The 13,326-nt window shown below is 46.9% G+C and overlaps 1 protein-coding gene across 3 annotated transcripts in view; it reads left to right on the top strand.

Moving 5' to 3' along the window:
• The window catches only part of STK4 (serine/threonine kinase 4), an 89,661-nt gene extending 77,855 nt beyond the window's left edge, over positions 1 to 11,806 (top strand). For 2 of the 3 annotated variants that reach the window (XR_004345923.1, XR_004345922.1), the window contains 2 exons: positions 7,473 to 8,497; positions 8,530 to 11,806. Coding sequence is in view for 1 of the 3 variants with exons in the window: in XM_032606474.1 (XP_032462365.1) it covers positions 7,473 to 7,631 (159 nt within the window). In the remaining 2 variants the exon portion in view is untranslated. Of the gene's footprint in view, positions 1 to 7,472 lie in introns of all 3 variants that reach the window. The other variant, XM_032606474.1, reaches the window with a different exon arrangement.
• The last annotated feature ends 1,520 nt before the right edge of the window (positions 11,807 to 13,326 follow it).

Genomic DNA, 13,326 nt, shown 5'->3' with positions numbered 1-13,326 from the left:
CATTTTGGCTTTGGCACGCATGAGTCAGTTTGGAATAACTGACGTAACCTTATTTAACACAGTTATATTATGCTCTTAGGCTTATTTATTGATTACATATTTTCAAAGCTTCCGAAAAGCCCGGTGTCTTACTAGTCATTGAGGGAAGCCAATAAAAAGTCAGTATCATTTTCAAGCAAAGGCTTCAAGATTGAAGGATCTATTTCTTTATTAAATATTCATTGAGAACTGTTTTCTGCTGTCCTGACTCTCTGAAAATATATTAGAGGTAGTTCCTACTCTTAAATAGCTCCCACTTTAGTAAAAGGAAAAGGGAGTTGGGGAGAGAGAGGAGTGGGAGCTTGAGCGGGGCTGCAGGGTCGAATGGGCATCTCCTAATCCGAAGACAGGGAGGATTCTGTTCTGCAGAAGCATGGAGGCATGAAAAACCATGGCACCCAAAGGAATTTTGAGTAGCTATTAGTAATATTGATAAGTGAACTCGTAAATCCTTTCATTTACTTAACCTAATTTTATTAGCTCCCTGTACCTCATATGTGATAGTTGCTTGAAATAACAAGATTTGCATTTCATTTTTGAAAATTCTACAGTTCAGACGTTCCCTGAATTAGAGTGAGTACCCCTTCTTTGCACTATAAATATATAAAAAGGCAAGCTCTTTCTCTCAGAGACTCTGATCACAGAGATACTTCCTTCTCTCAACTGTAGTACATGTTCCCTCCCTCCCTCCCTCCCTTCCTTCCTTCCTTTCTCCCTCCCTCCCTCCCTTCCTTCCTTTCTTTTTCTTTCTTTCCTCTCCTTCCCTCCTCTCTTTCTCTCTCTCTCTTTCTCTATCTCTCTCCTCTCTCTCTTTCCCTCTCGCTCTCTTTTGCTGTACCACTTGTGGGATCTTAGCTCCCCGACCAGGGACTGAATCCACACCCTCTGTAGTGAAAGCTCAGAGTCCTAACCATTGGACCGCCAAGGAATTCCCTATTCTTCATATTATAGTAAAACCCCATTATTTAAAGAAAAAAACCCTTTTGCTTTTTGTCTTTTTGCTTATACCATTTATCAAATTACATCCTTCGTACGCACACAGACACACACACATACACACACGATTCATACTGAACCCTCTCTGGGTAGGGGGCTCTCTGGATGCAGTCTTCAGGCTGTCTGAGGCCAATCTTCTGACCCCTGTTGGAGCTCTTGTCATTATATCACTGTGCCTGCTTGAAGCCAGGTGTCTTTGTTTTACCTGTGCTTAAAGTCTACATTTCATTCCAGTCATCTTGATAACTATTTTATACACGTGCAGTCATGTTGCTTTGATTGGAATTCTGGTAACCGTTCCATGTGTTGATTTGAAGTTATCATAAGCTCAGAATGGCATTGAAGTCATAATTCACTGATAACAGTTTTGCCACTTTTCTTCCTTATTGGAGAAGCATGAGGAAGAGTTTATAAGGGACTGATGGAAACATGATTTGGCATGACCACAATTTGAATCAGAGGAAATCTCTCATTAAAATTCTCACAAGGCTTATTTAAGGAGCAAGATCTTTTGAAATCGAGTAATCTAGTGCTTACTTAATCCACACCAGCTGTGATTTGGGTGTCAGCGTCCTTGCTTTTCTGCTTGGCTATCTTCTCACTCATCTGCTGAGAGGTGACTGCATCACTGGAGAGTCTTATCTTACTGGAGTCACCTCTCCCCAGTCTTGAATCCACCCCTAGATAAAGATAAGGTCACATCAAGAAAGGGAACATATCTTTTTTTTTTTTTTTTTTTGTGGTACGTGGGCCTCTCACTGTTGTGGCCTCTCCCGTTGCGGAGCACGGGCTCCGGACGCGCAGGCTCAGTGGCCATGGTTCACGGGCCCAGCCGCTCCGCGGCATGTGGGATCTTCCCGGACCGGGGCACGAACCCGCGTCCCCTGCACCGGCAGGCGGACTCTCAACCACTGCGCCACCAGGGAAGCCCTGAATTATTTTTTAGGGACGTATCATGACACCATTCTCATGACAGACTTCTGAGGTAAGAGTTTCTGGCAGCAGCGGAGCAGGACTTTGAAGTAGGTCTAAATCCTATACCTTGGATTGCTTGTTCACCATGGGCCTCGTTGCCAAGGCAGGATGAAACTCTCCTGTATGTTCTGATGTGTTCAGTTTAGCTTGACCCTGCTGATTCAAGATGGGCTCACTGTCAGTGTAATTCCTGTGACTTGTTGCTTGTGATGAAACACCAGCCAGAGCTTCTCAGTTGTTCTCTAGGCCACTTGTGCAACTGACATGGACACGCCATCATTCAGAATCTCAGGGTTGCTAAGGCCATTTGAGAAGAAATCACTTCCCATCAGCCTTCTGGCTCCGTCCTAATGCCGGCAATCTGAGGACCTTGCTGTCGTCTGGCCCAGAAGAAACAAGCCAGGTCCATCTGATTCGGGGTTTCTCACACACCATTCACTAGAGACGCCTCCGTGAGTGGGGCGTGTGTCCTGCACCACACTGTGAGCTCGTCAAGTTCAGTTCTTACAGCAGCAGCAGCTACTATTACTCACCTAGTTCCTCCATTTTCCAAGAAAGGACTTAAGGTGGCGGCTTCCATTTATCTACTTTCTTTCTGCGCACCAGGCGCTCTGTTTTATACTTTACCAACACCTCTAAGCCTCACAACTTCCCTTGTAGGTGAAATACTTTTGTCCTCCATTGAAAAAGCAGGCAGGTGCGGCACATCCAGCTCCCAAAGGCAGGGCACCTGTGGAACCAGGGCCATCTGACTCAAAGCCACTGCTCTCCCCCTAAACCCAGCTGCTCCTCCAGCAGCCTTTCTAGATAAGACGGGCTTGCTTGCTTGCAGGAGAGGGCTTGCTTGAGTTCTCTGAGGAGTTCACGTCTGAGCTAAGGCCAAAAGGATAAGGAGGAACTGGCGACAAGCCATCCAGGCAGGAGGATCATTAACTGCATAGCTGTTGAGGCCAGAAAAGTGTGGCCTGTCTGACGATCTGAAATAAAGCATAGCTAGAGGGTCCTGAGCAACAGCGGTCATGAAGCTGGAGGGGATGACAGGCCAGAGACGTAGGGCCATTGTAGCCCCTGGTGAGTTGTTGGATTTTATTCTAAATGCAGTAGGCAACATACGAGCGGCTCATTTCTGTATTTTTAATTGTTTGTTGCTGGGAGATGATGGTGGCCTGAATTGAGGGCTTGGAGGCAGAGATGAGAAAAGTGGTTGGATTTGAGTTATACCAGTATTTCAGAGACTAGATCGAAGGACTGTATGTGGGCAGGGGGGTGGTGACAGAAAGGGGAAAATCGGGGATGATTTTGAGCACCTGGGAGGATGGGGGTACCATTCCTGAGATGGGGAAGACAGGGGGTAAGGAGACGAGGTTTGGGGATGAGGGAGGATGGGACTCAAGAGTTTTAGTTTGGATGTGTTAAGGGACGGAGGTAGCCAGTAGGATCTGATCAGGGTGTGTGAGTCTGGAGTTCAGAGGAGAACTCTGGTCTAGAGATGGAATTGTGGGGATCACAGTGCAGAGAGGATGTTTCAGTCCTAGGGTTTAGATGAGACACCAGATGGTAATACTCCCTTTAGCTAGTGAAAACCGCTCAAGCTACCTATGTGGCTGGTATGAGCATTTACTCCATCAGGATGCTGGCTGCAGCAAACTGTAGAACCACAGCTGTTTTACTGCAGGATATACATTTGAAATTTATTTATGCCACCAAGGACCAGGAAGGTGAAATGCTACACTTGGCACCAGAAAACCATTCTCTGAGCTTGTTTTCAGAAAAATCCATATCTGGATGGTGTGACCGGCTGGCTGTGTTCTAATAGGTCAGTTGTAACTTAAGCCCCAAGGGCCATAGGGCAAGTAAATTAGTCTGAAGGTAGCTGAGGTAAAAGCCAGGGTGCTTGTTGTTGCCCCCAGATTAGAATCAAGGGCAAAAGAGCTGCATAGAAATTGGAAACCTAGAAGAAGCCTTGACCAGAGACAAGCAGCGATTACTCTGTGAGAATTTCACTGCCAGGAGAAGGAGAAGGAAGGTGTAGGATCACGCTTATCAAATTGAGGGCTTATAAGAAATGCCTGAACAGCTTCTTTAGCACCTGAAGGCCTGCGCCTCCCCTCCCCGGGGGCCTGATCAAGTAGCTCTGGCTGGGGGCTCAGGAGCCTGTATTTTCAACAAGTGATTCTGATGCAGGTGATCCATGGATCGTGCTTTGAGAACCACTGAGTTTCAAAAGACCTTTGAGATCATCTAGGCAGCCCTCTCTTACAAGTGGGGAAACTGAGGCCTAGGGAGGAGGTGGTGCTTGCCTGAAGTGGCAGGACAAGTTGGCAAGCTAGTGCAGTTCCACCGACTTTCACTTCTTCATCTTGCAGTTAAGTCTTTATCCAAATGGATGGATCAGAAGCAAGCCTCCCGTCACCATTCCCAACTCGCCTTCCTTCACTGTATTTTTTTTTCTTTTCTTTTCTGTAACACCTTCTAATCTAAGAGTCATTTACTAATTTACTGTGTTAATTGTCATATGTCTGTCTCACCTCACTAAGATGTAAGCTTCGTAAGGGCAACGATTTGGGGAGCTTTTTGTTTTTCTTCCCACTGAAGGATCCTATGTGCCTTCAGTACACAGTGCCTGGCCTAGAGTAGGTATTCAGTGAATATTTGATGAATGGTTGGATGAAAGCTATTTTGTTAAACTATACAGACGTTAACGGGCATTGTGGGAAAGTGCCAGCCCTTAGGCATTGTTAACCCAAAATAGAGTAGAATATTCTCTTTTTCACTCCTTTTTTTTTTTTTTGCGGTACGCGGGCCTCTCACTGTTGTGGCCTCTCCCGTTGCGGAGCACAGGCTCCGGACGCGCAGGCTCAGCGGCCATGGCTCATGGGCCCAGCCGCTCCACGGCATGTGGGGTCTTCCCAGACCAGGGCACGAACCCGTGTCCCCTGCATCAGCAGGCGGACTCTCAACCACTGCGCCACCAAGGAAGCCCTCTTTTTCACTCCTTTGACTCTGGTTTGGATCCGAGGTTACAGGAACAGCTTATTGATGAGAGATTAATTAGAGACTTCCCAATAATATTAATAATAACGATAATATAACAGCAACAACAATAACGGTTATTTTTATTTTTTTTTGCGGTACGCGGGCCTCTCCCGTTGCGGAGCACAGGCTCCGGACGCGCAGGCTCAGAGGCCATGGCTCACGGGCCCAGCCGCTCCACGGCATGTGGGATCTTCCCGGACCTGGACACGAACCCGCGTCCCCTGCATCGGCAGGCAGACTCTCAACCACTGCGCCACCAGGGAAACCCTACAAAAACGGTTATTAATAACAACAGGGATAGCTATCATTTATGGCATGTTTACTGTCCACCGAATACATACGACATGAAGTCCTACACTAAGAGCGCCACACCTATTATGAACTCGTCCAATTCTCTTTTCACCCCAAGGGAGGAGGAACTGAGGAGAAAAGTGAGGCTCAAAGAGGGCAAGTTATTTGTCCAAGGTTACACAGCCAGTGCAGTTAGGATCTGTCCTTAACCACCAGTTACATTCAGTATTAGGTTTGGGGTGTCCTCTCTTTGGAGAAGGAATTGAAAAAGCTAAAGATGAGGCAGGCATCACCCTCCAGGGTGTCCCTGCACCAAGGACACCAGCCTCCAGGATGGTGTCAAACCACACAGGCTGGAAGGCAAGATGCATTTTTTTAGCCTGACTTTCCAGCACTTCCACACCCTCTCAAGTCTTTCCATTCTCACATTACAAAGAACCTTCCGTCTTGAACTGTGAGGCTTTTCTCACTTCTGAGACCACCTCCCTGAAGCGGACCAAGGGACATTCCTGTGGTGACAGGTCACTAAGCCATTTCTAGGGAGGCCACTGCAGTGCTTCCCTCTAAAGGGAAGAGGGGGACAGAAAGAGGCTCCTTCACCCACCTTTCGATACCCTTTCCCTCGTGAGGCTTCAGGAAGGGGCTGAGGGAGCCAGTGATTCTATAAAGCTCCTGTGATACTTGAGTGAGCCTTTTGAGCTCCTGAAACACTGTGCCTGTTACACTGGCTGTGAGCTCACAGAATTTCTCACCACCTGCTATGGAGAATGTCGGCATTCATTCCCACCCCTGCCAGCCTGGCCTGGCCTCGCTCGGATGCAGTGAACACTCCACACATACGGCAATGGCCACAAGGCCACTTGCCCGACAGCTGCAGACACAGGTGGAAGATGGCGCCCCCCTGGGCTGTAGCCGAGATTGTGTGTTGTCACACTCATTGCCATCTTTAAGCACACAGGGCACCAGGCGCTGTGCCGACCACCCGACAGCCACAGTCTTATTTGATTCTTACAATAAACACGATGAGGCCCTGTGGTCCTACTTCTTTAGATGAGGAAGCCCTGGAACAATCGGTCCCTGGTGGCGTGAGTCTCACAGCATCTGCAGAGGCAGAGCCACGTTTCCAACACAGGTTGAGTTGGTTCTCAAACCCGTGCTTTTGTGAGTCTGCCTGCCCCCAATGCTGGTTAAGAGCAGGGCCTCTGGGTTTGAATCTTGACTCTGCCACGTCTCGGCCGTGAGACACTGGGCAAATCACTGAGCCACCCTCTTCCTTGGCTTGTTCTTCTGTGACATAGGGATAATAATATACTGAAATCACAGGATTGTCATGAGGATTAAATTAATTGACGTATAATGTATGTCAAGCACTTAGTGTCTGGCGCATGGAGAGCATTGTGTAGGTGCTTGCCTTTATTATTAACTTACATATCAGGTCCTCTTTTTCCTTTCTGCAGGACGGAAACTTCATCTCAGAAGTTTCAGGGCTTCTCCAGCTAGCCCCCCGTCCCACTACCCCCACAAAGCGCTTGTGTCTGTATTCCCAAGACACTTAGGTAGATCATCCATATGAAGTGCTCACTTAGAGTGGTGCCTCCAGTAAATGCTAGCGGTGACAAGGATGACAGTGCCGAGACTCTGGGGTGTGGGGAGACGGGGGCCGGGGGAGAGCATCTGATCCTCCGCGAGCATCTGTCCTCCCTGGTGTAGGGTCCCGAAGGAGACATGGCCACCGTGCAGATGCCCACGTCACGGGTAGGACGAGAGCCAGGAGGCAATCATTATGCTGCATATACCAAGTTACTCTTACTTTAGTGCCCTAACAATGAATCCAATGTAATTAATTTACAAGAGAGGGGAGATGGAAGTCTCATTCATTAAGTTCCTGGTCAAGGAACAGTAAATCAAAGAGATTAACACTTAGAGCTCTTCCCAGGGGAATTCCTCGGCGGTCTAATGGTTAGGACTCTGCACTTTCACCGCTGAGGGCGCGAGTTCAATCCCTGATCAGGGAAGTATGATCCCACAAGCCGCATGGCACGGCCAAAAAAAAAAGAACTCTTCCTGGGATAAGTTGTCTCAAAAAGCCACTGACCTGGATCTTGTCATGACTATACTTTCTACCTCTCTTGTAGCTGAAGAGTTGGACGGTAGAGGACCTTCAGAAGAGGCTCTTGGCCCTGGACCCCATGATGGAGCAGGAGATTGAAGAGATCCGGCAGAAGTACCAGTCGAAGCGGCAGCCCATCCTTGATGCCATTGAGGCCAAGAAGCGGCGGCAGCAAAACTTCTGAGGGAGGCCAGGCCGGCAGGGCCCCAGGCCGACGGTGAACTCCGGCTCGCTCGCCCCTCCAGCTGCCTCCGTCATCTCTCCAGCCCCTCTGTGAACTCAGGAACGCGCGCCAGTGGCCAGGGCTGCCGTGCCGGTCAGCGCGCCGCCCTGATGTGTGTATTTAAACTGGGCAGTTATATCATTTCAGAGGATTCATGTGGGTGCTTTGAAACTCAGAGTTTTCAACCCCAGAAACAGAGACTCCTAGTTGAGTGAGAGCTGGGAAAGTGTCCCATTGTCTTTTGTTTTTCTTCTCCCAGTAGCTTTCAGTGGTTCTTTCTGGAAGACTTTAAAATATATATATAAATATGCATATATATATAAATTATAACTAGATTCCCCACATGGCGTGGTGGCATCTCTGTATAGGTACAGTTTTAAACAGTTGCCTCTTTTCTGTAAGATTATGGTACTATGGGACATGAGGGCAGAGAACACCAGGAGACTGCTGGGGGCACTCCACCCCCTGGAGCCAACCCCACCCTTTTGCAGGGCTGCACTGACAGATTAGGTTGGGGCCTGTTCCTTTACCACGCTTTCAGCCTTGTGCAGGCCATCCCTGGCTTCTGGAGCTATCAGTGGTGCCCAAGGGAAAGCCTTGAGCACTGGTGTTTACTTTCTGAGTCCCAGGAGAAGCCTGGCACGCTCCTTGCAAGACTGGCCTTTGCAGTTTCAATGCCTTTCATCCATCTCCACTCTCCCAACTGCCTAGAGTCACAGCAAAGACACTGCCCAGTGCCTTAAGAGGAGACGTGATCCAACAAGGGGACAGGCCTGCCAGGAACTCCTAGCAAAGTGGAGCTGTGTTCAGTCTGCAAAAGGGAAAAGGTTTAAAAAAAAAAAAAAAAAAAAGGGAAAAGGTTTTTGAAGTTCTCATCATCCATGTGAAGATTACACACATGGCATTTTGCTCCACATTCCTTACAGACAGGGGTAGAGGGCATTGCTTTTGAGACCCACATTTAAGCATGTGACTGTTTTCTTTTTCATTTTACTGCTACGGAGTCTGGAAAGGGTAAATGAATATCAGACTAAGATTTGTTCTCCAGGAGACTCAACCCAGACCCGTAAAATGCCAGAGCTGGAAGGGACCATAGACATCATCTGGTCTAACAGAGGCTTAGGAGAAGTGACATGGCCCAAATCACAAAGCAAATTAAAGTAAGAGCTGGAATTGGACTTTGGGGCTCCTCACTCCTGCTTCACTGAACCAAGCAGCCCCTTCTTGGAGGGAAGACACTTGTGTCCGTTTTGGTGAAGTTGTTTCAGGGAATCCTGCTAATGGAAACTTGCTCTTGCTTTGTCTCTTCAGTAGGGGACTAGCTGTGAGGAGATTCCCAAGGGGAGCCAGATCGTTCAGTTTCAGCCATTCCATGAGCTCCACAGCATCTGCCGGACAGCAGACAGGCATCACACGGGCAGATGTAGGGCCTAAAGCAGATCAGAGGGCTTTGCAACAGACAGCACTGAGCCATCCCTCTGGAGCCTTGGTTCAAGGCCACATGTCACTTAGTCACACAGCCAAGAGCAGACAGTTGGGAAAGACAGCTGTCTTTTTGTTTTATAGTACCTCTCCCCCTCAGATAGGGGAGCTATGACTGGGTTGCACCTAAGGATACTGTAATTTGATTCCATTATTGCTTTTGCTACCCAAACCTGGGGATCAGTGGAGAGTCAGGGAATGTTCCTCTTCTGTGGCTGGATTCTGTTCTTTACAATTACAGCAAGTTTTTTAAAATGCAAGAGGCTGTTGTCGGTCTGCAGGGCTTGGCCAGCTAAGCAGCCTTGTGGCAGGTACAGACAACAGAGGACAATTCGAGGATCCCGCTACAATAATAAATGGCAGCTAGCGATCGTGACCACTTATTATACGCCAGGCACTGCGCTACGTAGGTAGGCTCTTTGTGGCAGCTCCAAACTTCCCAATAACTCTGTGAATTAAGTGCTTTATCTCCATTTCATAGATGAAGAAACAGGTTCAGAGAGAAAAAAGTTCTTTCCCAAAGTGGTACAGGTAGTAAGTGGTAGAATCAGGATTCATAGCATCACCATGTGGGACCAGTATTTACAGGGAAAAGGAAAGTCACAAGTCGTCTTTTTTTTTTTTTTTTAATTTTATTCAAGTATAGTTGATTTACGATGTGTTAATTTCTGCTGTACAGCAAAGCGATTCAGTTATACATATATATACATTTTTTTTCACATTCTCTTCCATTATGGTTTATCACAGGATATTGAATATAGTTCCCTGTTTATCCAACAAGTCTTTGCAAAAATGAAATGACCACTCTTCTTGCACAGACTAAAAAACTCTAGCTGGCATTCTCAGGTTGGGAAACCACTGAATTAGTCAAGTCTGACAGCCAAGTGAGTTCTAAAACCCAAAGTATGGAGCATGAATTTTCCTACACCATCTGCTGTGCTAATTAACAGTCCTGCCTCAGTTTCTCTCTCTTTCTCTCTCTTTTTTTTAAAGGATTTTGCACTTGGCCAGACAAGAGGGGAATGCCCATTATTCTCCCTTCCTAAGCTAGAGCCAAGTAAAAGAAGGTTCAGTTTTCCCCCATAAATATTCTTGGGAGATGAATCTCTATCTGAGGTTTATTTTGTTTCAAGCATGTGTGCGTCCAGCATGCTGGTCCAGCAAAGTACATTGCTTTCCAGTCTAGCTAGGCAGAGCCCTTTGGCCAAAAGTCAGTTTATTTTGGATGAGATGGATTTCCTGACAAGGTGTGTTTGTTTTCTTGGGACAGGAAGGCAGAGAAGCAAATCCTAGTCATTTTTTTCCTTGAATACTAAATTCAGGATAGGTCAGCTGGCTTCCATTGAGCCCTGCGTGTCAGTCATTGCTTGAGCATTTGTGACTCAAGCTTCCAGGGGACTCGGGGCCTCTCACTTGTTCTCTCCTAGGAAACAATGACCCAGACCTAACTGTGTCTTTTAAAAATCTCAGATTCTCCAGGAATATCTTTATTGCTTCCTCACCAGTAATTTTGAAGCAAATTTCCATTTTTCTTTTCCCTTGTCCCTTCTCCCAACCACCAATTGGATGGACGGATGGATTGGTGCATGAATGTTTGGCTTGATGGATACATGGTTAAATAGATAGACAGACAGACACACAGACAGACCCAATACTCCAAAGCAACTTAAGAACTATAGCCTTGACTCCTCCAGACTGTAGGTTCTGATCCAGGAAACATTTATTTAGCACCTGCTGCCAGAGATGTATTATTTATACCATTTAAAATTCAGTTGTGCTTACCAATAACAGGAATGAGAGAGGTGACATCATTACAGATCCTACAGATATTAAAAGGCTAATGACAACTTTATGAATGACTTTATGCTAATAAATAAGATGGACAAATTCCTTGAAAGATACAAAGTACGTACCATACCCCACTCAAGAAGAAGTGGATAATCTGAATAACCCTTTATCTATGAAAACTTAATGGCTCTGGGTGATACACGTATTACTGTCCTCATTTGACAGATAAGGAAACCGAGGCTCAAGAGAGGTAGAGTCTGTTGCTCAAGGTCAGGTAGCTAGAATATGGCAGAGCCAGAATTCAAATCCAGGTCTTCTGATCCTCATTCCAGTGCCCTTTCTAGCATACCATGTTGCCTCTAAAGATTGCAGCTCCTTTTTTACCGGAAAATTGTTCCTGCCCAGTCCACATCCTCTCACCCCATCCTTTCTTAAGCACTATGTCTGTATTTTCACCAGGATTATAGTCATTGTATTTGGAATCCATGTTCTTTTTTGTGTTTGGAAAAAGAAAATCTCTTCTACCAGCTTGCACTCAGACCAACTTGGAAAAAAAAAAAGCTTAAATGCTGTTGCAGACGTACAACTTAAAAATGTGAAGTTTGTAGCTTTAACTTTTTGTAACAAAAACTAATAACACTGGCTTAAGAGCCGACTTGAAATGCTATTTTATAAAGTTTGGATGTAAATAACCAATCGAGGTCAGCAGTTTGTATATGTATGAGACATAGCTTCCTCCACTGCCGTTTTTTAAAAAAAATTGAGATGCTTCCTATGTGCTTTTATGTTAGAATTGTTGTTCTCCCTCTTTCCTCCTTCCTCCACCTTGTCACCTTTGTTTTAAATAAACTGTCATTTGGACCAGAGTCTATCCTCTTTTTAAAAACGAGAGCCTCCATCTATAGCCTGGATGATGGTATTGTGAAACTTTGTGACATCAACTCTGTGGTGTGTTTATTCTGGAATCCAAAGCCAGGGAAGAGGTAGGTGGCGTAGGAAGTAAACTTTTGTTGGACACCTACTGTGTGCCAGGCACTGAGCTGATTGTCAGGGAGTTAAAGATGAACTAGGCACAGCTCTTGCAGGCCACCTGGGGAGTCGGTTCAGCCCACAAGCATTCAACATTGGAAATACTATGGTAGAAGAAAGTACACAACCTGTGGACACAGGAGGGAGCAACAATCGGTTCTGGTAGGATGTCCAAGGAAGCTTTTCTGGAGGAGGTAATACATCCTGAACTTAAAATGAGGAAGAGACAGCCAGGTGGAGAAGGGGTGAGAAGTGAGGGAGATGAGGCATCCTGGGCAGAGGGACCAGCCTATTCAAAGGGTCTGGTGTGAGAGTCTGGACATAGGATCACCTTGGCATCCTTCATCTCTGTCTGTCATTGATGAACCCAGGCCATGCACTGCCCAGCATTCAGAGGGGATCGGCTGGGTCCTGCCCATCCTTATCCAGAAACAATTCCCTAGCCTGAGCCTGGGTTCTCTTAGTCTTAAAAATTTACTCCAGGGCTTCCCTGGTGGCGCAGTGGTTGAGAGTCCGCCTGCCGATGCAGGGGACACGGGTTCGTGCCCCGGTCCGGGAAGATCCACATGCCGTGGAGCGGCTGGTCCCGTGAGCCATGGCCGCTGAGCCTGCGCGTCTGGAGCCTGTGCTCCGCAACGGGAGAGGCCACAACAGTGAGAGGCCCACGTACCGCAAAAAAAAAAAAAAAAAGAAAGAAAGAGGCCCTGGGAGATGTGACACACACAGAGGAGAAGGCAACGTGACGACAAAGGCAGAGACTGGAGGGAGGAAGCCACGTGCCAGGAAATGCTAGCAGCTGACAGAAGCTAGAAGAGGCAAGGAGAGGACTCTACTCGAGCTTCTGGAGGGAATGTGGCCCTGCTCACACTTTGATTTTGGAATCTGGCCCCCAGAACTGTGAGAGAAATAAATTTCTCTTGTTTCAAGTTTGTTTCATCGCTTGTGGCAATTGGTTACAGCAGCCACAGGAAACGATACACCTTCCAATAAATTTTTTTTCTTAAGGAAGTCAGTTTCTGTTGCTTGCAAACAAAGAACTCTAACTGTAACCGTTGTTCATCATTTCACTTATTTATTCTAATGAATTACCCTTTTTGATTAACTTAGTGACCTGCTGGATTCCTATCACTTACAACCTGTGCCTAATCCAAGACTGGAACCCGAGAATGTGGATTCTGAGTCACTCCACGTATCACCCACCATCCCCAGTCACCCAGAAAGCACGCCAGGCAGCCAGCTTCACACAAGCAGAAACAGGCCCCTGGGCCGAGTCTCTCTATTTGCAGAATGGTTTTCACTGATACACGGGAGTGGGAGTGAGTTATTGCCTTTCTACCAGGGCCACACACAGCTTCAC

Source organism: Phocoena sinus, chromosome 15 (assembly GCF_008692025.1).
Source record: "Phocoena sinus isolate mPhoSin1 chromosome 15, mPhoSin1.pri, whole genome shotgun sequence".
Taxonomy (NCBI): domain Eukaryota; kingdom Metazoa; phylum Chordata; class Mammalia; order Artiodactyla; family Phocoenidae; genus Phocoena; species Phocoena sinus.
The sequence above is the reverse complement of the archived record's forward strand: the minus strand, read 5'-3'. Positions and strand labels throughout refer to the sequence as shown.